The sequence below is a fragment of the Aricia agestis genome, chromosome 10, assembly GCF_905147365.1.
Source record: "Aricia agestis chromosome 10, ilAriAges1.1, whole genome shotgun sequence".
NCBI lineage: Eukaryota > Metazoa > Arthropoda > Insecta > Lepidoptera > Lycaenidae > Aricia > Aricia agestis.
Window position 1 is genome coordinate 15,682,070 of NC_056415.1, and position 23,882 is coordinate 15,705,951.

The window sequence follows — 23,882 nt, forward strand, 5'->3', positions numbered from 1 at the left end:
AAATAAATATTTGAACTGACGGGGTTCGTTAATCTGTGTTATCTGCCTCACAATCAGATGTACAAACACATTGTTTGAATATTATTTATGAGAGCTGTGAAATCCCTGGAAAGGACACACTTGTAAGGTGGCCTTATCTACCTATACCTAGTATTGTTTTAAAGAGGAAGGATTTAGTAGTTTGCATTGAGCTCTACAACCACTAAACTGATTTTGACTAAACTTCGTTAGTTATTACAGATATTTGAGCAGTTTTTTTTTGTTGCATTAGCTGATGTGTTAAGGTTCGCGCTCACTATGTCGGCGCGTGCCGGGGCTTGCCGGGGTGGGTCGGGGCTCAGCGCAGCGCAAAATGCGCTATAACTATTGCCGGGTCGGGTGGCATCGCATTGACGGATTTTAACGCTCACTGTGCCGGGGCGGGTCGGCGCGCAACGCATTGACGGATTTTGAGCCGCGGCTTGCCGGGCCGCATCGCATCACATCCGCGCGCCGCTTGCTATAGCACACTGTTGCCGGGCCGCAGCTGGTCTTGTCGGGCCGTGTCACATTGACGGAAATCCGCCGCGCAAAAATCCGCGCCGATGCGCCCCGGCACAGTATGCGATACGGGCATCCGCCTCCATACCAATTGTATGGAGACGAATTTTTGCGATGCGCCCCTGCACGTTGAGCCCCGGCACGGCCCGTCTCAGTGTGCTCGATCCTTTAAAGTTAGTTGCACTTGCATCATGCATTTTGTACTAAATTGCACGTTGCCTGCAACTACTACAAATTCACTTACCGCGCGGAAGTCGTAATTTTTTCCGCAAGTAAAACTATCTTTCTTTGTCCTTTCCCGGGACTCACACTCAACGTATCACTCAGCGTTGCCAGACGTCCCGATTTTGGCGGGACGTCCCGATTTTTTCATCAAAATTAAATGTCCCGCGCGGGACAGGCTCAGTCCCGCTTTTCGGGGAAAGCCCGAACGTACGTGCAGCGTGCTGAGAAAGAAAGGAGCGTAATGAAGATAAGAGTGGGGGAGGTAGAGGGGTGGATTTTCTTTGGCTACTTTTGCTATCTATTGTCCCGTAAACGTTATTTAACGCAAATAAAATGATAAAAATTCAAAAAACTTTCGATTTTATACCTTTTTTTTACTTTGTCCCGCTTTTGACTGGAGAATCCCGCTTTTTCACTCAAAAAGTTCCAAACCTGGCAACGCTGATATCACTGTTCGTCTAAATCGGTTTAAATTCCAGTCCGATTAGGTAGCAGACAGTATTTAGCATTCAAAATGTTAGTAAAATTAGTATAGATTGTCGTTTTAATTATTCTTGTCTACATTAAATTAGTATAAAAATCCTGGTACCCTCAATCAACTTGCTACACACGTGCATGGTAGGGATTTCGGGTCACAAAATTCGGCTGAGTGTGACCAAACAAGTTGGAATTGGATGATGTTAAGTGTTATCGTATGTACCTTAATCCTACTAAACTAGGCTACCTAATCAAGGAAGCTATCGGATTAACTAACTCTTTTTATGTTAGTACTAAAATTGAACCTTCCCTGAAAAAAGGAATACCTAGTTTTGTCATAAATCTTCAGGATGCTAACGTCTGGCGTTTTTGACGTTGTTAACACTCAGCTAATCAAAATCGCTAAGGCCCAATTTCACCAACGTTTGTTAGTGTTAACAGCTTGTAATGTCATGCCTTCTCTTTCATTCATTTGAAAAACGAAAGAGGTAACGTGATACTAATTCGAGCATTAACTTTAACAGTCGTTGGTGAAATTGGGTCTAAAGCTAGTAAATAGATACCTCCGAAAATAGCATACATAGACATAAGAGGAGTGACCTACATGCTTACCGTGGAAGTCATATTTCACAAAATCCATCATTTGGTTCCTGACTTAATTACTACTTTAGAAAAAAAGTTTCTAGTCTATGACATTGATTGGTTCATAGACTTATAAATTATAATATACTGTCGTAACACCTCCATCGTGGATATCGCAGTCACAATAGATTTTCAATTGTTATGCGGCAGCCGGCTGCCGCTTGCGGCTTGGGGATTGATGGGTTAATGTTGGAACTTGAACTAATCATCGAAACTATTTAATAAATAAACTTCTGCCAAAAGTCGTTAGAATCTAGGCACAAGTCCGACTTTATCCGAACTCTTAGCTAAGGGCCAGGCCACAACACTGCGTTGCGGCGTCGTCGTATCGCAAAAACAACATCGCACAGAAATGCAATGCGTTGTCACAACGCAAAAATGTCATTGGAAAATCTCGCTGTGTCGCCCCGCAAATTTCCACGATGCGTTCTGCGACGTCGTAGATTTGTACGATGCGACGCCGTTGTGGCCTGACCCTAACACGACATTCAACTTATACGAGGTGTAAGTAACAAAACTAAGTTCTAATACTTTATGGTGTGTATGTATTCCTTATAAAGAGTTCACTGTTTAAGTAGCAGCGCTGAAAGAGTATTTTTTTTGTGATTTGTATAGGCAAGCACCCTAGCGTCAGGCATTCGCCCATACAAGAGTTAAAAAAAAAACTTGACACTGCTACTTGACACGGTACAGGGAACATACATGTATGATGTAACACATTAGGATGTGTTACATCATACTTTAGGAAGTATTATCACTTAGTTTTGTTACATTCTGTATAGTACGAGTCTATATTACTAGAAAAATCTAGAATGTAGTGGTTTTCCCCGAGGGTATTGAGATAACATCATCATCTGATGACAGCTGAATAGATGCACGAGTCAGATGGCCTAGAAATCCTAGACACAAGTAATATTAAACTTAATTATGTAATGAGCTGTAATCATTATTTCGCTGTGAGTTGAAATAAGTTGTTTTTACCCCTTACTGATAAAATAATTGAGGACGTGAGTAGAAGAACACGATAATTAACATATTGTAACATACGGACATTTACTAATTTTTTTCCTTATAATTTGAACGAACCTTGTAACGTATCTACTTCATCACCTGGCTAATAACGTATCTACTTCATATCTGGCTACACATAAAATGCAGTGATTATTTATTTATTTACAAAAAAAAACGGCTTGTTTTACTGTTAGTTGTCGTGTTCTTCCTCTCACGTCTTCAATTAATAAGGGATATATGCAATAATAAATATAGAGGTTTTGTCCTTATCTGTCAAGCATATCTACAGATAAGGACAAAACTTTCTGGAAATGTAGAGTTCACTGTGAAAATAGCAGCCCTAAAAGACCATTTTTTTTCACTTTTGTATGAGGATACTAGTGACGCCGGGGCGCTTGCCAATACAAAAGTGAAAAAAAATTTGGTCTTTTAGCGCTGCTACTGTCACAGTATACTCTCTACAAGGAACACGTACACACCCTAAAGTATTATCAGTTAGTTTTGTTACACCCTGTATATGACAGCACTATTATTTTGCTCATTTGTAACATCCGGACTGGATCTCTAGCAGAATCGAGGTTCTAATTTTTTGTTGGAATATTATAGGCTTATAGTGGGCTTACATTAGTCCAATCCAGCGATGTATTCTACTTGAATAATGTAAACAGATACTGGAATGCAATTCAGTCCGTTCCAGTGCATTCTCCAGTACCTGTTTACATTATTCCAGTGGCCATTCAGCGCTGGATTGGAATCCGTTATCCGGTCATTAGTTTGGCATTTGCAATCATGTGTTTGGCATTTATTCACATCGTCATGATAATAACCGCAATCAATGGTGGTTGGTGGATAGTGACATTGATGATTGATCAATTGACAGCGTACTTAGACAACTTGCATTTGATAATTTCGACAGCGAAGTTAGGCTGGCTTCTCACGGCGTGCTCGCCTGTTTGAACAAGCCGCGCCTTTAAAGTTACCGACTTTAATCGGATCGGAACGCGCTCGCACGAGCCGCGCCGCGCCACCCCTTCACACGGCGCGTGGCTCGAGCGCGGCGCGGCTCGTGGTAGCACGCGCCGTGAGAACGCAACCACGCCACCACTTCCTTCGGCGCGTGGCTCGAGCTGGCGCGTGATATTAAACGCGCCTGCTCGAGCCTGCCCGAGCCACCCCTTCACACGGCGCGTGGCTCGAGCGGGCGTGGCGCGGCTTGTGATAATACGCGCCGTGAGAAGGCACCATTAGAAATTGGTACGAGATTTGACAATATTATCGCGATTGTATCATGGGAAGCGCTTTGAGGAATTGTTCGGAATACATACCTCCTGCAACTTTTCGCCATCGTTCGACTCGAAAAAAAGCGCCATTTTAGTGATGCGTTATGTCAAATTGCATACTGTTTTAATTTCTAACTGCGCTGTCGGAATTGTCGAACGCAATTTGACTAAGTACCCGGTAAATTAGTTGGTCGATTCGGAACCTTATATTTACAGTATCCGCCGATTAGTCGCTCAATTTCTATACATTTCGAGCACAATATCGTATCCGGTTGATTATGTTTAAAACTGTAATTTTGTTCGGTTTATATTTTTAAACTAAGTATAATATTTTTTTTAATTTTATTTTGTTTGGGACAATTGCATACTTACTAATCTATATATATACAGGGTGTAACAAAAATAAGTGATAATAATTTAGGGTGTGTACGTGTTCCTTGTAGAGAGTTCACTGTGAAAGTAGCAGCGCTGAAAGACCAAATTTTTTTTTCACTTTTGTATGGGGAATCTCGTGACGCTCGGGCCCTTGCCCATACAAAAGTGAATATATACAGTATATACAGACAGACAAATACAAAAGTGAATATATACAGTATATATATACAGTATATACAGATAATATATACAGACACCAAAACAACATTTTTTACAATTTTTGTCTGTATGTCTGTCTGTTTGTTCCGGCTAATCTCTGAAATGGCTGAAGCGATTTTGACGACTTTTTTAGGCACATAGCTGATGTAGTAAGGAATAACTTAGGCTACTTTTTACCCGACTTCCGAAAAGGAGGAGGATATATTTCACTTTTTTTACAAAGGAACCTTAAAAAGGAGATTTTTTTCTCTTTTTTATTACCTTTGTTATCATATTTTGCTGACGTGGACGAAGTCGCGGGCAACAGCTAGTATTTGCATAAAAATTAAAATAGGTACTTAATGAAAGTGAAAATGAACAAAATCACACAACAAAAGTCTAATGTTATGAAGCCTCTACTCTCTAGTCTCTACATTATACAGGGTGTAACAAAACTAAGTGATAATACTTTGGGGTGTATAAGTGTTCGTCGTAGAGAGTTCACTGTGAAAGTAGCAGCGCTGAAAGACCTTTTTTTCACTTTTGTATGGGGAAACTTGTCACGCTGGGGCGCTTGCCCATACAAAAGTGAAGAAAATTTTTGGTCTTTCAGCGCGGCTACTTTCACAGTGGACTACAAGGAACACATACACACCCTAAAGTATTATCACTTCTCTTACACCCTGTAATGTCGCCTACTCTATGATTACATTTCGTTCAGTTAATAGCCCAACCGCCGAGCAAAAGTAGCCCACGCCCACGGCTCATTCTGAGCTAGGATCAAAGCTCACTCGAACGCCAATCAATCCCAGAAATTAATCTGCCATCGACCCAATATTAAAAAGCCTCGAACACAATAATTACTTTCCAATACTAACCGCTGAACGAAATTGGATATCCAATGGTTACATCCATACTAATATTATAAATGCGAAAGTGTGTATGTCTGTCTGTCTGTTACCTCTTCATGCTTAAACCGCTGAAGCTGAACCGATTTTGATGTTTGGTATGTAGATACTTTACTAAATAAAAACACATAACGCATAACGGATGCAAACGCAAACACATAACTAATTTTAATTGAGTGATTATACCGTAATTATTGAATAGACAAACTGCTGTCAAAAAACTCCTAAACGGCGCAAAATCGTGTTTCCTTAGCGTTTTCGCAACAAAATCGCAGAAAAATAACAGCTATCAGCCATATAAGAATATTAATTTTATAGACACACACAAAGAAAATTGTGCATTTGTAAAGATTTTAGGGTTCCATATTATATTCAAAGGGTGAAAAAACGGAGCCCTGTAATTGGCTATTACTAATATTGCTGTCTGTCCGTCCGTCTGTCACTAGGCTATATCTCAAAATCTGCGTTAACTAAACAGTTAAAAGTTTGACAAATATACTTATTAGCTCTATGAAACCGTTCGTGCGTGGCCCGACTCGCACTTAGCCGATTTTTTTAGCACAATATGTAAAAGGTCAAGACGCGCTTAGCATTATAGACAACTTTTGGGCTTACAAAAAGGTGAATATTACGTAACCACACATTTAACATTGCATCGTGTTGCTTATAAATTAAGTATAACTAGAGATCGCCCAATGGTCGAAATTCGACCTTACTTGCAACGACATTAAGACTGCTACCTATATTTTGTAAAAAATATTGACTTCATCATAGTTTTGTTCAATTCTTGTCTCTGGGACTCAGCTGATCTCAGACTGGCCATTTAAGCATTGTCTAATAGTATCTAAAATTAAATAAAAAAAACAATAATCCATTTTCAATTTGTCAACTTGTTGTCAACAGAATTCAACCATAAATAAAAGAGTATAATTCGTATGTATAGGCTTGTCACTCAAAAATCTGTAATTTTTCCTAGTAGTAGTGTCGTAGTGTGTGTAACGTTTTATTTGTTAAAAATATATATGATGAAAGCATAATTTTAAAATAATATTAGCTCGATGCACTCCTTCACCATATAATAAACTATAACTGTGCGAAATTTCATGCACCTACGTTTCGCCATTTTTCGTAAAAAGGGTTACAAATTTTTTCTCTCACGTATTAATATATAGATAATACTTTTCACATTTATCCGCGTTACATACAAAAATACACAGCCAATTGATGAATAACAAATCCCTTTTTAGGGTTCCGTACCCGTATCCGTACTAAGGGTGAAGCCAAACGAGCGTAATATTTTGTGAGTTGTGAGTCGCAGAATTTCGGTCGCGTAAATATCTTTTCATACAAATCATGACTCACAAAATTACGCTCGTGTGAATCAAACAGGACTTTTGTATGAAACTGAATGCAGCAGAATTTCTGCCAGCCGAAATTCTGTGACTCACATCTCACAAATCATGCTCGTTTGACTTCGCTGTCTGTCCGTCTGTCTGACTGTCTGTATGTGTTGTCTGTGGCATCGTAGCATCCAAACGGGTGGACCGATCTAGTTTTTTTTGTTTGTAAGCTGACATTATCGAGCGTGTTCTTCTTAGCTATAGTTCATCATCATCAGCCCGCTAGGTGCTGAAAATTTTATCTACTTACTTAAATTTTTTGAACGAGGGGTTCTTTTTATATTTCTAAATTTAACGTTATTGATTTCGAACTTCACTGTCGAAACTAAATGATCATTAATAACTTAAATAAAGACTATCATAAGCCTATCTGTCAAACTCTTCATTTAATTGGAGTTTAATCATCATTAAATGTCTCTGATTGCGGCAGTTAGTGGTCATCTGTCATTAGCCGTAGCAAGCATAATTAATTATAATTAAGTGATTACAGTAATTATCTTAACTGTCCCACAGACCACGGTTAGTCAAGCGTGAAATCTATAAAGAGATTACTCATCAGCTGCTTGTGAGTCGCAATTCAAAAGTTATATGACATTACTCGTATAATTTCTACTTTCGCCTTTTGTAGTTAGCACGCTTAGCATGGCAAAGTTTTTTCTTAGCGATAAAAAATAGACAAGTGTGAAGTGACAGATTCACGAAGGAATGTGTGTCAGTTTGTATCTAAAATCGGTTAGTATTTCTATTCTTTTGCCTTCACGTCAAGCTTAGCTTGACCACATTTTTTCTACAAAAACCTAAGCATGCTAAGAAGTTCAAATGGGGCAACAAAATAGAGTTGGTAACATTGCAGGCTCTACAAACAATGTTGAACTTGAAATCAAGCCAAGTCAACTGGTCATAATATCTAAATTCAGGATTCCGCGTTCCATTATTATACCTACATCACGTAGAGATGTGGTCGGTTTTTCTCATGATTAACAATCGCAGTTACTCGTAACATCCCAGGCGTATTGGGCATTGTTTATTCAACTGTCGTTCTGTAACGGATCTACATCTGAAGGACGTGGTCAGTATCAGAATCATCTAAAAACGTTATGGTTTTTTTCTGTACGATACGACATACATACGATGTATCGTTTACAACTATTTCTAGTAGAAACAAAATATAATATCTAATTCTTCCGCTATACATTCGCGTGATAGACACCATCGGGCTCCAATGACAACGTTGTCACTTATCGACGTACTTCTGTGCCTGCTCTACAATCTACATTATAAATCTATACTAATATAATATTATAAATGCGAAAGTATCTCTGTCTGTCTGTCTGAGTCGCTTTCACGCCAAAACTACTGAACCGATTGTAATGAAATTTTGTATGTATACAGACTATAGACTATCTGTAGATAGTCTAAAGCCTGAGAAAGGACATAGGCTTCTTTTTTACTGGAAAAAAGGGTTGTAAGGGGGTGAAAATGCGTAAATGTGTTCAAATTAAGTTAGTTCCAAAAATTCATAATAGATGGCGCCGTGCGTGTCCTACATCGCGCTGATGCTTGCTCAGACCTCTTTCTATAAGAGGTGGTATCATCTTACGCATAGGTTCTGATTTTTTTTCGAATGTTCCTTTTTACGTTATTAAATACTTTATCTATCTATGCAGTGACGTAACCTTAAACCTATCAATGATAAATAGTTTATGGGTAAAGTTCTGTAATTGGGGGCTAAATAAGCTTTATTTGGTATAAATACTTAAATTATATTATGTGCACACTGCACAGCCGTTTTGATTTAAGGGGTACCAGGGTTTTTTTATAAAAGCTTTTGACACCAATTTTGTTGACATGGCGCGCTATAAACTGAAGTCCACGCGGACGAAGTCGCGGGCAACAGCTAGTTATAACTTATAACATATTTTTCCCGTACATGCTTCCTCACCCATGAAAAAAGGAAAAAAAAAATGCAAAATTCCTGCTGCAGTTTGGTTAAAAGACCAATTTTTACAAAACATTTTTCTGAGTCGCTAAGCTTGTCTATGTCACGAAGATGTTTATTGTAGTATATCTTGGACTAGAAAATTCCGTCACGATAAGTCGTCTAATGTAAATGTATAATGTTTGATACGGTACGTTATTTTAAGGGCATTGCTAATAAGTGTTTGTTTTTTAATTACCTTGACGAATTAATTTGAAGGTATTTGAAAGTTTGCCTTGATACAACCGACAGTAATTTAGATTGAATGTATTATATTTTATTTGTTGCAGTTATACTTATTGTTATAGTTGTAGTATGTATTATTGTTATATTAGATGACTCCCGCAACTCCGTTGCGTCCAAATGCGTTTATCGTGCGGTAACCGTACATTTTGCGGGTTTTTTTTTTGTTTTTTTTTTACGATAGAAGGGGGCAAACGAGCAAACGGGTCACCTGATGGAAAGCAACTTCCGTCGCCCATTGACACTCGCAGCATCAGAAGAGCTGCAGGTGCGTTGCCGGCCTTTTAAGAGGGAATAGGGTAATAGGGGAGGGTAGGGATGGGAAGGGAAGGTAATAGGGGAGGATAGGGAAGGGAATTGGGCCTCCGGTTAACTCACTCACTCGGCGAAACACAGCGCAAGCGCTGTTTCACGCCGGTTTTCTGTGAGAACGTGGTATTTCTCCGGTCGAGCCGGCCCATTCGTGCCGAAGCATGGCTCTCCCACGTATAACTAAAAATATCCTATGTCCTTTCCCAGGACTCGAAAGTATCTCCATACCTTTCAGCAAAATCGGTTCAGTGGTTTGGGCGTGAAGAGGTAACAAAGTAAACAAATCTTTCAAAGGTCAATGTATACACCTATACAATAAAATCCCAGTAAACGTCCAAAATCTTTCAATTAATTTTAAAAAAGTTGTTAAAGAACGTTTGTGTGCTAAGGCTTATTATAAGGTAACTGCTTTTCTCAATGACAGCACACCTTGGGAAAAATAGGCTGACAAACCATAGGCCGCTTCTATAATACAATTAATGGTACTACATTTTTACATACTTAGTGTAATTTAGCTTATGCTATTATTGTTATTTTCCACCTTTTTGGTAAAAGGTGGCCCCGTGCGAGTTTCTTACGCCGATTCTTCTCGGCGGGGTAGTTCCCGAACCGGTGGTAGGCCTCATGTAGACACGACGTTCTAAAAGTGTTAACTTTGTTAACCTACTTAGAAATAAATATTTTTCATTTCATTTCAACAGACAGACAGCTGTTAGGGTATGATTCTTGTGATTCGAATAACGGTTGCGGCAACACAAAGCCTTTGGCGGGATTCTTCATCAGGAGTTTTGAATGATTTTGCTGCCGATTTTGGTGGTGCAGTTCCGCAACGCCATGGTTTGCCCCTGATAGGTTGTTTTATACGCGTACACAATATGCCGTCTAATAAAACAAAATCGAGAAACATTCGAGCATTGAGCTCAAATAAAGTGACTTACATTAGACACCCCAAATGCCAACAACCCCAAAACGAAGCACTAAATACTAATTAACAAATAAGTAATCAACATCAACAAACTTATCGACCTTATCGCCTTAGGGATAAAGGCCAAAATGTCAGGTGTTTAAGCAATCCCTGTGGTACGTTTACTTTGATAGACCATAAGATCGACCCGGTGACCCAAATGCGGGTCAAATGTACTGTCGCTTATTTAATTGTGATAGATCTTATTAAGATAAAAAGCCTGGTGATTCTCGATCGACCAGCGTAACGATCTACAATCGATCATCTTCTTCTTATATATAAAATTCTCGTGTCACAATGTTAGGCCACGTACTCCTCCGAAACGGCTTTACTGATTTTAACCAAATTTTATATGCATATTCAGTGGGTCTGAGAATCGGCTACTGGGTATTTTCTATATTGATAAGTGCATTTGTTGAATAAATAATAGTAAATTATTGCAACTCGAAACTGACGACGACCATTGTTTGTGCGACGGGATAGCGATGGACGTTGCCATGGTGACATACTTATTTAGTCACTTCAATAAAATATGGGCGAAATACTTTATATGGCAAAGAAACAAGGCTCTCGCATCCTTTGTGGATGATTTCTACAGTATTTTCAAAGCGAAGTAACCCCTCTTCAAATACTGTAGAGTGTAGACGTAGTGTAATGCCTGGGACAAGATTTTAAATGTCCGTATGGTTGCCTAAGCACTAACGGCAGTCTCGCTAGTCGCTACATAGTCGGTCTAGTCCAGAGGAATGAATGAGAAATTGATGTCTGGGACTAACCACGTGCTGGTTTCCTGTCGTTGTTTACCTACACCGCACCGCACGAGCGTCCGTATGTACTTGAGGTCTGAAAGTGTCTCGTTGGTACACGCCGGGTTGGTACTCCCATCCCAGGATCAAACCTGCACTTTCTTTCGAGTGCGAACCGTGTGCTCATGAAACTGAGTTTTTTTTAATTTTATGAAATAAGGGGGCAAAAAAGGGGGATATTTTATGAAAATTATGAAAAGCAACTTCCGTCGCCCATGGACACTCGCAGCATCAGAAGGGCTGCAGGTGCGTCGCCGGCCGTTAAAGAGGAAATAGGGTAATAGGGGAGGTTAGGGAAGGGAATAGGGGAGGGTAGGGACGGAAATAGGAGAGGATAGGGGGGGAGGGGGACATATTTTAAAAACTCTTAGGAGCTTTTACAGAATGTTTACTTTGTTATGCTAAGGTTTCACTTGCGCCTGTCTGAGCTAACCATAAGTCTGATTTTTCTCCCGTTATTTTATTTACGATAGGAAAGGCATTTTAACACTCGGATAGGCGTATGTGAGCCTTAAATAATCGAAGACTGACACGTTGTTAGATATTTCATATTAAAAATGAAGTTTATATTGTACAAGTTGCAAGGATGCATCACAATTTTATCCCACATTTATAGATGACCCGGTGAACTTTGTATCACTTCCTCCTAATATAAACCTTTCCTGGACTTCTACGAACATTTCAATACATAAATTAGCCAAATCGGTTCAGCCGTTCGAGTTATAGCAAGACTAACAAAATTTAAAATTAATTTTTATTAGTATATATACCTATCGTCCATCAGATAGGTATAGGCATCTTTTGTTACACCCACCATTTTACAAGGTGTTTACTGTAAACAGTTTACACATCGCAATTATTACACCTATCTAATAAACTGTGTGTTTAGCAGGCAATCAGCAGATAACTATCAAACTAAAATTGCTTATAATAAACTCTTCGAACAATATAAGCTATTGATCATTGCCGCTTTGCCGATGCAACTTTGATGTATCATAAAATTGTTAGTGTGCCATGAAATAACACTAACGATGATGGGTGATATATTATTGTTTTATACCTAGATTTTATGGTCGCCATATCATTGACTTCCTACTGTTTCTTTGACGATACATAGGTACTAGATATTAATGATTGCTGAGAATAATAAAATATAATGATTTCGACAGTAAATAAACACATACATAATTATACATAAACAATCTTTTTCAGGAATAGTAGAGCCCAAACTACAAACATGGTCTTTCACCTGTCAAAATCCAAGCAATTTTTGAGCGATAGATCATAGAGCTATGATAAGGCACTAATTCCTGACTTCAACAAGAAACAGGGCCCCCGTTAGGGCTAGTGGCGCATGTGTGCAAAAAAAGGATTTTGGCGCCCCTTAGGCAATTTTTTTGGGTCCTTGGTTTTGGCGCCCCTAAAGATGGCGATTTGGCGCCCGTGTGCATTGCACACATTGCACATATGGTAGCGGGGGCCCTGACAAGAAACTATCAGAATTAGTGCTCACCTTGGGTAGGAACCAATTAAGAATCCTTACCAGAAGCCTGACTGGGCACTGCAAGCTCAAAAAACACCTAAACAGAATGAGTATTTGTAGCATAACGACTTGCAGATTCTGTGAGGAGGAGGATGAAACACTTATTCACCTTCTCCTCGACTGCCCTGCTCTACTACAGAGCAAGAACAGGCACTTTGGTCGCCACGAATACTCATCCACAGAGGAAATTCGTGGCACCAACCCCAACCATATCGTTCAATTTATGAGCAGTATTGGGTTGGGGAGGATACTCTAGTGCGAAGGAGTCACAATAGATCCTCATGGGTCGCAGTGACGTCAGGGCTACAGCGACCTTCTTTAAAAAAATGTATAGAATTTTATTTATTTCAATTCCAAGCGTCAATTCTAACCTAATTCGTTTTTAAAGACTTTAAAATTCATTTTAATATTATGTTCTCTACAGTTTAGGAAGAAATGTAGAGCTACCGTAACATAATTATATCACGGGTATATTATAGTATATACCTAAGCATTAATGGTTCAAAAATCATTTCCCTCTATGTATTTTAATATTGTATTTCTAAGCTGATAGAAACTAACAATTTTGGTACCATCACTGCAAGAAGATACTGCATTAAAAACTTTTTGGGAGAGAAAACCGACGAAAAAATATAGCGCATTTCATCCTAAAATCACAGCAAAAGCTCTATGTATTTTTTATTTAGCAATATGTAATTGGACCTTCTGACAGGGTCATAAATAAGACACCTTTATAAATATGTTCCGGTGATGAATAGCGGACATTTTGTTTGCGAATATTGTCCGAATATTCCGCTGCAAGGGTTCCATGGTGATAGGGTTGTCACTTGTCAGGCATCCGGATATTAAGGCACTAAACTAAGTGATAATAAATTAGGATGTGTACGTGTTCTTTATAGTGAGTTCGCTGTGAAAGTAGCAGCGCTGAAAGACCAATTTTTTTTTTACTTTTGTATGGGGAAACTCGTTACGCTGGGGCACTTGCCCGTACATATTATTATCACTTAGTTTTGTTACACCCTGTATACTGAAGTTTTTTATCAGGAGTTTATTTGTTTACTAGCGCTTTTGATTGGCTAACGTCAAAGAATTAAAACACTGATGAGATGATGTCAAAAAACCTTAGAAACCGGACAATAGTCATGATCAGGCTTTATAATACGTGTCCGGCCAACGTCTAAGGGAGTCCGGCCTTTACAGAGCACGACATCTACGATTTCATATTAAAATCCTACTAATGTTAGTAGATTTTATTTAATATTTATTATTTCATTTAATGGATTGCACGTAGGGAATGCAAATTTCGCGAGATTGGGGCTCAAGCGAGATCCCGCGAGTTTATGACTACAATACCGCGAGATCTCGCTAATTTCGAGATCTCGCGAGATTATCAGTTTTGTGGGTTTTTTTTGCAAATAATCACAATATTTTAATATATTACGAAAAAAAAGTTATAATTAATATAAGTATTATAAGATTAACATTCATTTTCACGATTTTTTTCAATAGAATTTTATGCATCAAACATTGTTTGATGTATCTGTCTATAATTTTTAAGTAGTAAACTATGACATACGTATCTACTATCTATCAAATAACAAATGAAAGAAACAGCCAGTCTTCTCGTTTAATGCGCTTTTATAATTTTGCATGCGTAAAATCAAAAGGGCATGTAACGTACACCCAACGTTTTATCATGGAAGCCGACGTCCACGATAACGTGACGTCCAGAATTATAAAAGCGTACTATCAAACACAAATATTTTAGTAATAAAATAGTTCTTTTATAACTAACAAAACAACGAGAAGTCAAAATTCAGGACCTAGTTGAGAATTGTAGTGCACAGTTGCTTCGGCCAGCTCCCCTTTGTTTTGACTCCGTGATCGCAACTCCGTCCGTGTCAGTCCGCTCTTCAAATAAGACGTTTTTATGCTCAAGTGCAATCTCGTTAAACTCGCGAGATCTCGCCTTTTTTTCGTCCGAGATCAATCTCGCTAAAAAAGGCCGAGGTCTCGCGAGAACGAGATTGCATTCCCTGATTACTTAAATAAAAAAAATGTCAGCGTGATATTTTATATGTTATTTTTATATTCTGAGAGTTGAGACTTGGGATACTGAGTCGTCAATAGCGGGGTGTCCGGGTTTTTTTATATACATATTTGTTTTAAACTTTTTCAGTACGACATGACAGTAAAAGTTTCGGAATCCGGGTCCACAATTTGAAAAATCCTGTACCTACAACGGTTATTATGCTATGTTCATTCAAAGATAAACATTAAAAAGTAATCATTTTTTGGACTCAGTTACTCTTCCATTGTATCATTTGTATCGTGTTTCGATGATCAGAAGTCAGAATCTATATTTTTATTAAAAAAATTCCAGTGGACGCGAGCGCAAGGAGTACACGGACAAGATATCATGGCGGTTCTGGCGGCGGCGGCGGCTGGTGGTGGCGCTGCTGGCCTTCTTCGGGTTCTTCAATGTGTACGCGCTGCGTGTCAACCTGTCCGTCGCCGTGGTCGCCATGACCGAGCCCGTGCCTACCGAGCTGGAGAATGGCACGATGGTTTATGTGAGTAGGGTTAATGCTGGCTTCTCACGGTGCGTAATACCACGAGCCGCGCCGCGCCAAGACGATTTAAAAAGTACTTAAAGCGAACACAAGCCAAGTTTTAAGCAGCCTCTACACGTTGGCCGTGTTTGCCGAATAGAAGGGACGGCGCTATACCAGAAAGAAAGACGCAAATAATTCAATCTCTTTTTGATTTACAAAAGCAAATTCGGTGCCCAAAAGAAAAAAGTTTTTAAGCCTTACCAGTGGCTTAACTAGACCATCTGGGGCCCGTGGCAAATTGATGTCGCCCTATCAGCAAAAATCGTCCCGTTAATAATAAAACGAGCACAATCAATGAATATATTATTATATAAAAAAAATCTGACCTCACGGCCTCTTGGACCGTGGCCCCTTTTGGGTCGGGGGCCCGTGGCATTTTGCCAGCTCTGCCAAAGCTAGTTACGCCAGTGAGCCTGAGCCCTGACATCACAATATAAAAGATCCATGAGTTGAATCTGTTTGCGATAGGTGTTCGACACCACCACATACCCTTAGCCGATAACCAATCAAGATAGAACTCATTTTCAATTTCAGTCAGCCATCAGTGACATGTTCTTCTTCATCCAAAGTGACTAATGCCTAAATTGATGGTATTCGTGAAAAAACGAGCGACGACAATAAGATTAAAAGTCACATTCGCAGTCGGATTAACTTAATGGCCTTTAAGGCTTAAGAGGTACGAGAGCGATAAATTTATATTAAACATCGGAGGGTTAACTGCCGCGGGAAACTGGACTCTATGTCGAATGCAATAAGTGCAATTCCTTGACCTATATTCTCTAACCCCTCGGTTGACCCCTAAGTGCGAGAGATAAGGATCAAAATTGTCTAGCAGTCGGAGAGAATTTGCAATTTTATTGGCACGTCCGCGCTATGTACAAATCCGCAAAAATGTGATCCCGCAAAGTAATCTTAGAGATCCTTTTGTATGGAGCAGGTGGATGCAATTTTTATATGATGAGGTGGTGTGGAACAAAGCTTTTTCTAACTGAAGTAACGAAAACTGAGCTTTGTTATTAGTTTAACTTTTGTCTGTCCGTAGTGTAGACTAGCAACGTAGCTTGATTTTCGTCATTTTTAACCGACTTCCAAAAAGGAGGAGGTTGTTCGGCTGTGGATATTTTGTGTGTAGCTAAGAGGCTACACTTTTTATACCCTGCACTCTGAGATAAATGATTGGTCTCGCGCGCGCGGTCGTAGCGCGAGACCAATCATTCATCTAAGCCTGCGCTAACATTATTTCTCTCCGATTTACAAACTTTTTTCTTATATCCTGCGAATCAGTAAAATGTTTATGATTTGATTTGAAGCCTTATATTATGAGCCTCAATCTTATATTTCATTTTTTTTTCGAAACCCAAGCATATTCCTACTACTACATTCCTTCTTTCTTTTTCATTCTTTCGTATTCTTTTTCATTCTTTGTCTTCATTTTAATTAAGTTTGTTGAAATTCTATCTGCCAACAGGTGCCGCGATGTAGACGGTACTCGGCAGGTCTATGGTCTGTCGTGACAAACTGCTGTCATATGTCACGATATAGCTGTCATAATATGTCAAGATATAGATGTCATGTGTCACGATAATATGTGTATTTGTAATTTGACACGATAGACCTGACGGCTACATCGCGGCACCTGGTGGCAAATAGAATTTCAACAACCATCATTAACTCCTCTCTCCAGGTCCCAGAGTTCGACTGGTCGCCGCAGACCAAGGGTCTGGTGCTGAGCTCCTTCTTCTACGGGTACCTGGTGACGCAGCTGCCGGGGGGCTGGCTCGCCGCTAAAATAGGAGGTAACAGGTTCGTTCCATTTGATGCACACACTAACCGCACATCATCACTATCACTCATCATCATCATTTCCTTCTAAATACTAACACTTAGTAGACACATCACACAAATTTGGATCCATACTAATATTATAAATGCGAAAGTGTGTCTGTCTGTCTAAGGGTGGGTTGCACCATCTTAACCATAACAAAATGTCAAATGAACTGTCAAATCCCTAGTAAAAGTCCATAATGGACGCCATATTTGACGATAACCTTAACCTTAACTATACCTAACCTAACCTCTGGTGCAACCCACCCTTAATTAATTATTATTATTGTACTCCTATGCCAAAGGTCGCTTGGAAGAACTCAATAACAATAAAGTCGCCTTTGTGTTAATGTATCTTTGCTGAATGTATTTTAATTTTTAAATCATATTTGTAGAATATCTTGAAAGAATAAATTACGCAAAACGCAATTTCCATTCTATATTCAAAAGGATAATTTTTTATTTTATCCCAGAAAGATGTACGGTTCCCGCGCGATATACTAATTTTGGCGGAGCGGAGTTGCGGGCGTTATCTACAGTATTCCAAGGCTTTAAAGGAATGTGTCAATGGGCCGCTCGCGCTGCTGGTAAAGGAGAACTGTCAATAATCGGCCAAGTGCGAGTCGGACTCGCGCACGGAGGGTGGTTCCGTACCATTATAGAGCAAAATTAGGCCAAAAATTGTGTTTTTTGTATGGGAGCCCCCCTTAATTTTTTTATTTTATTTTTAGTATTAAATATTAAAGTACACATATAACTAAGGACTTTGAGAAAAATTCAAGTACCTGCCTGTTGCCATTTTTGATTTGCCTGAGCCCCCCTTAAATATTCATTTTATTTTGTTTTTAGTATTTGATGTTATAGCAGCAACAGATATACATAACCTGTGAAAATTTCAACTCTCTAGCTATTACCGTTCTTGAGTTACAGCCTGTAGACAGACAGACAGACGAACAGACAACGAAGTCTTAGTAATAGGGTCCCGTTTTTATCCTTTAGGTACGGAACCCTAAACGTTTCTATCATACAAAAACTGACGTTTTTGTATGATAGAAACGTTAGTTAGTTCCTTTTCTCGCCACGTTCATAAACAGCCTTGTCGAACTGTGGTAATTAGTTGTATAGCATAAATCATTTATAAGTCATTCATCACCTATATTCTAGTCACAAATTTTTTGTTTGTCTATTAGGATTCGCATAGCTGCACTGATGTTATGTTATCTGTTATCAGTTATCACGTATAGACCCTAGACGAGTGAGAACAGCTTTAAATTATTTTGCAATTTTCGAAAGCTTGATAGATCTTTGCAAACTTTATACGACCACAATCTATCGCAATATCTATCAATCGAAAGAAACTTCTATTTCATTTTAAATCGTTGCTTTTCGACACCAAGCAATGTTTTCCTCAATATGTTGTGGTTAATTGTTTTGGTTGCGTAATTACTTTTATTGTTTATTTGTATGTTAGTTTATGCATGCACCTACGCAAAATTGTTTGTTGTACCAAATAAGTAAAATTAAATTGCCTGTTAATTTTTATACCTAATAGCGCCTTCCAAAAAGTTTATTTTCTGTATAAATATTCTGCAGATTCCGTGTCCGTGTACTGTCCGCTGTCCAAAGTGGGATGCGTTTATAATCATTAATCAAATTGTTTTCAAAATATAAGGAAGCATGGTTTGTATCAGGGAACCCTTCTCAGGACGATAAATTGGCCAAATTGACTTGACATGTTTCTGCGTTTACAATCATTACCTTAACCTATGCCTTATCCGAGTGGTGAAAGAGAATATACTTACACCTTAATAAAGTCGGTTAAAAATAACAACACACCCTATACAGATATATTTGAATGAAAGAGACATTTAGTAAGAGAAGCCTGATTAATATTCAATTCACGTTTTATAATGTATGTAAAGGTAAATAATAATAATAATAAAATCACTACATGGCCGGCACCGTCTTGACCTTACCAACAACGCCGTTGACAAAATAGCGTCAAACGCATGGTTAAAGCAAGGGGAGCTGTTCCCTGAGACGGAAGGATTTATGCTCGCAATACAAGATCAGGTAATAGATACAAAGAACTATAGAAAGCATATTATTAGAGACCGTAACGTGAGCAGCGACCACTGTCGCCACTGCCATAAGCAACCAGAAACAATACAGCATATTACAGGTGCCTGCTCATCCATCACACAGACAGACTACAAACACAGACACGACCAAGTAGCAGCAATCATACATCAGATACTCGCACACAAACACAACCTCATCTCAGAAAAATTACCATACTAGAAATACACACCACAAATAATACTAGAATCACCCGACTATAAACTATACTGGGTGTTGGCGACGCGACCTCCACCAGCGTGCGTGCAAATTTCAAAATAACGCGGCAAACGTATCGTTTCGACGCGTTTTAAAATTTGCAACCACTCGTTCCACTTATTATTAATTAATTGTGGAATATCCTCATCCCATTGAATATTACTTCGCCACGTATCTTGGAGTAATATTTTACCTTTTATTGTAAAAGGCGACAAAAAACCGTATACATCAAAAATTGACATAACAACGCGTAACATTTCGCGTTTTGTAGGAGTTTTAATCCCGTTTATAATATCCACCGGAATACGTTTAAAAGAAACATCGAAACCTAAACTATCCTCCTTCGGGTGCCATATTAAGCCTAAAGTTCGTTCACCTTCGTCCATATGATCCAGATTGAACTTTACCGCGGACGCACCGAGCGACTCGGTCGGTAGGCTGTCTAGTACCGCGGCGCTATTACTAGTCCAGTTCCTAATTTCAAAACCACCTTGACTATGAACATCGATTATGTTTTTGGCGAGTTTAATCGCCGTGTCCTCGTCTTCTACGCTATCTATGTAGTCGTCTGCGTAATGTTGTTTACATATCGCGTAAACGACGTCCGGCATGGTAGACTGAAATCTTATTGCGTTTGTATTTTTAATAAATTGAGCTATAAATGGTGAACAATTCGCGCCGAAAATCAAGGACGTCATGACAAAAGTTTTTATACATTTAGTTACGGGATCTCGCCATATAAACCGTAGCGCGTCTTGATCTTCGCGTATAATTTTTATTCTAAGAAACTGATCTTTAATATCAGCTGACATGGCAACTTTCTTTTCCCTAAACCGTAACATAATACCGAATAACGACATAAGGAGGTCCGGCCCCTGTAGTAGATAGTCATTGAGACAAACACCGTGACTTTACTCGTACATCCAGAATTTTATTATTCCTCCTCCCGTAGCCTACAAAGGCTGGTCCTTCGAACCGGATCGTCTATTTTCCTCGTCAGTAACCAGCACGCGATGTCCAATCCTGCGCCACACGATATGGTACTAACTCGTGGCGCGAGGCAGAGGATGTTGCAGAGTCAGTCGGCACGGGAGGAACCTTATGGGGATGTACGAACTACCGGGGACCGCGGCAACAGTCACAGGTCAGAGCCTGTCTGCCGTGGATCCATAAAGTCCGAACGGAAGACTCATAGCAAGTCGTCCAAAATGTCCAGAAATATCGAGTTCGAGGCACAAAAGAGGCTCATCGAGCTGGAGGCAGCTGAGGCGCAACTGGAAGCCGCAGAAAAATTTGCTAAATTAAAACAAGAAGTCATAGAACGAAAAATGGCGGCGAAAATTGCCGCACTTGAAGAGCAATATTCACACAGAAGTGCAAGCTCAGAATGCTCGTCGCTATCAAAAAAAGTCGAAGAATGGCTAGAAAACGGCGAACAAAATGTCGATATTGTAAATAATTGTGTAAATAGTAAAAATAATTATTTTCATCGAAGCGTCGACGACGCCATCTTGTCCACCGCGCATGCGCGGAGCGGGCCGGCCGCCGCCGCCGCCCGCGCCGAGCCGATCGAAGTCGCGCGTTTGTCGCCAATCGATGCGAATACACAATCGGGCTTCAGTAAGTTAGCAGAAGCGCTAAAGGAAGTAACTGTGGCCGCTACTACTAATGCCGTGAACGCGGGAATGGTCAGCCGATTGTGTACCCCGAAGGAGCTACCTGCATACTTCGGCGACCCGATGGAGTGGCTCGCCTTCAAACAGGCGTACGAGGAGTCGACGGAGGTCTGCCAGTTTACCGCCAAGGAGAACATGTGGCGCCTGCGAAAGTGTCTCAGAGGAGCGGCCCGAGAGTCCGTCACCGCCCTCCTCATCAGCGCCGCCGACCCCGAGGCCGTCATGTCAACGCTGGAGCTGCAGTTCGGCCAGCCGGATGTCATCCTGCCTAGGATACTCAACGAGATACGGAAGCTGCACCCCGTGGGCCCGGAGTACCACCGAGACATCGTCAGCTTCTCCATCAAGGTGAAGAACTATGTGGCTGCAGTCAGGTGTCTGTCCCAGGAGGAGTACCTACGCGGAGTGAACATAACGTCCCTAGTGTTGTCTAAATTGCCCCCCATACTATTGTCCAAGTGGAGTGACTACAGTTATCCCATAATAAGTGTAAATAGTTCCGTGTGTCGACTCGAAATTCTCTCTAATTTCCTCAGTGAAGAGGCCCTCAAGGTGTCCAAAACCTCAGTGTCCCTCTGTGTGTCAAATGACTATTTTAAGAACCGTAAGTGTGTGTCTAATGACTCTAAAAACGTGATGTTTGTACACAGCAAAGTAGGTAATAATAGTAGGTCTAAGTGTAAATATTGTAATATAGGTGTACATAGTTTAACGGAGTGTAAAAAGTTTTGTAAGTCGCTGCGCAAATACAGGTGGGAATTTGTGAAACGTCAAGGTTTGTGCTACAAGTGTCTGAACGGCCGCCACAACCGGGAGACCTGCCCAGCAGCAGCGTGTGACGTCGACGGCTGCAACCAGTCGCACCACAGGTTGTTGCACTTCACTTCACCGCAGCATAATGTAAGTACTGCACAGTTGTCTAATGTAGGGTCTCAGGTACAAGATGTCGAAAATATAAACACCTGTAGATCTGAACAAAGTGTACATAGTGTAAATACAAGCAGTACGTCGCAGGAACAAAATGTGTCCAATGTAAATAGGTACCTGCAGTACATCGCAATGTCTGTTAAAAGTCGTCCGTGTAAATATTCACGGCCCTAATGGTGCAATAAGTTGTATAGCCATGTTAGACGATGGCTCTAGTGTATCATTAATAAGTAGTGAATTGACAAATAGGTTAGGTTTATGTGGAGATAAACAAACATTACGTGTATGTGGCGCGTGGAGTAACACCGCGCTAGAATGTAACAGTACGGTGGTACGGTCGTGTATTTCGAACGCAGATGGACAGAAGTTCGAATTTACCGCGCGCAGCATAGATGAGTTAAGGTTACCGGTGCAAAACTTAACGTCTGTAGATTTCTGTAAATATAAACATTTAAGTCAAGTTAATAATAATTTTGCTACCGGAATGTGTAAACCTGATATTTTGATAGGTCAGGATAATTATCATTTGTTGTTGCCGCTTAAAATTATTAGGGGCAGACCTAACGAGCCTTACGCGACACTGACCCCACTAGGTTGGTGTATTCATGGTTTTGTGTCCAACTTACCTCGCGTGCCCCACTCAGCGCTGCTCATCTGCGATGACCTTGCCGTCCCCTCGGCTGCCGAACTTACCTTGCGCGAGATCCAGGAAGACGTCCGTCGTTCTTTCACTTTAGAGTCAATGGGAATCGGTACTAAGCCGCGAGAGAACGCCGAGGACGCCCGTGCAGTCGCCCACCTGGAGCAGACGGCCACGCTCATAGACGGGAGGTGGTACGTAGGGCTGCCGTGGAAAAATGTACATAGTAGGATGCCGGAGTCGCTTCCGCACGCTGTAAATAGATTAGTTAATGTCGAAAAGAAAATGAATAATAACGCTGAATTCGCTGCTAGGTATACTGATAGGATTCAGCACCTGCTGGATAACGATTTCGCACAGGAATTGCCGACGGATAGGCCGGCGCGACGGACGTGGTACCTACCACATTTTGGGGTCGACAACCCTAATAAAAAGAAGCTGCGCTTAGTGTTCGATGCAGCCGCTAAAAGTCACGGTGTTTGTCTCAATGACTATCTACTACAGGGGCCGGACCTCCTTATGTCGTTATTCGGTATTATGTTACGGTTTAGGGAAAAGAAAGTTGCCATGTCAGCTGATATTAAAGATCAGTTTCTTAGAATAAAAATTATACGCGAAGATCAAGACGCGCTACGGTTTATATGGCGAGATCCCGTAACTAAATGTATAAAAACTTTTGTCATGACGTCCTTGATTTTCGGCGCGAATTGTTCACCATTTATAGCTCAATTTATTAAAAATACAAACGCAATAAGATTTCAGTCTACCATGCCGGACGTCGTTTACGCGATATGTAAACAACATTACGCAGACGACTACATAGATAGCGTAGAAGACGAGGACACGGCGATTAAACTCGCCAAAAACATAATCGATGTTCATAGTCAAGGTGGTTTTGAAATTAGGAACTGGACTAGTAATAGCGCCGCGGTACTAGACAGCCTACCGACCGAGTCGCTCG

General features: G+C 40.3%; 1 protein-coding gene across 1 annotated transcript in view; it reads left to right on the forward strand.

Annotated features, from left to right (window-relative positions):
- LOC121731050 (vesicular glutamate transporter 1-like) overlaps positions 1-23,882 on the forward strand; it is a 54,224-nt gene that overhangs the window by 18,526 nt on the left and 11,816 nt on the right. The window contains exons 2-3 of the mRNA XM_042120368.1: positions 15,286-15,475; positions 17,202-17,320. Coding sequence (XP_041976302.1) covers positions 15,286-15,475; positions 17,202-17,320 — 309 coding nt within the window. The remainder of the gene's footprint in view (positions 1-15,285; positions 15,476-17,201; positions 17,321-23,882) is intronic.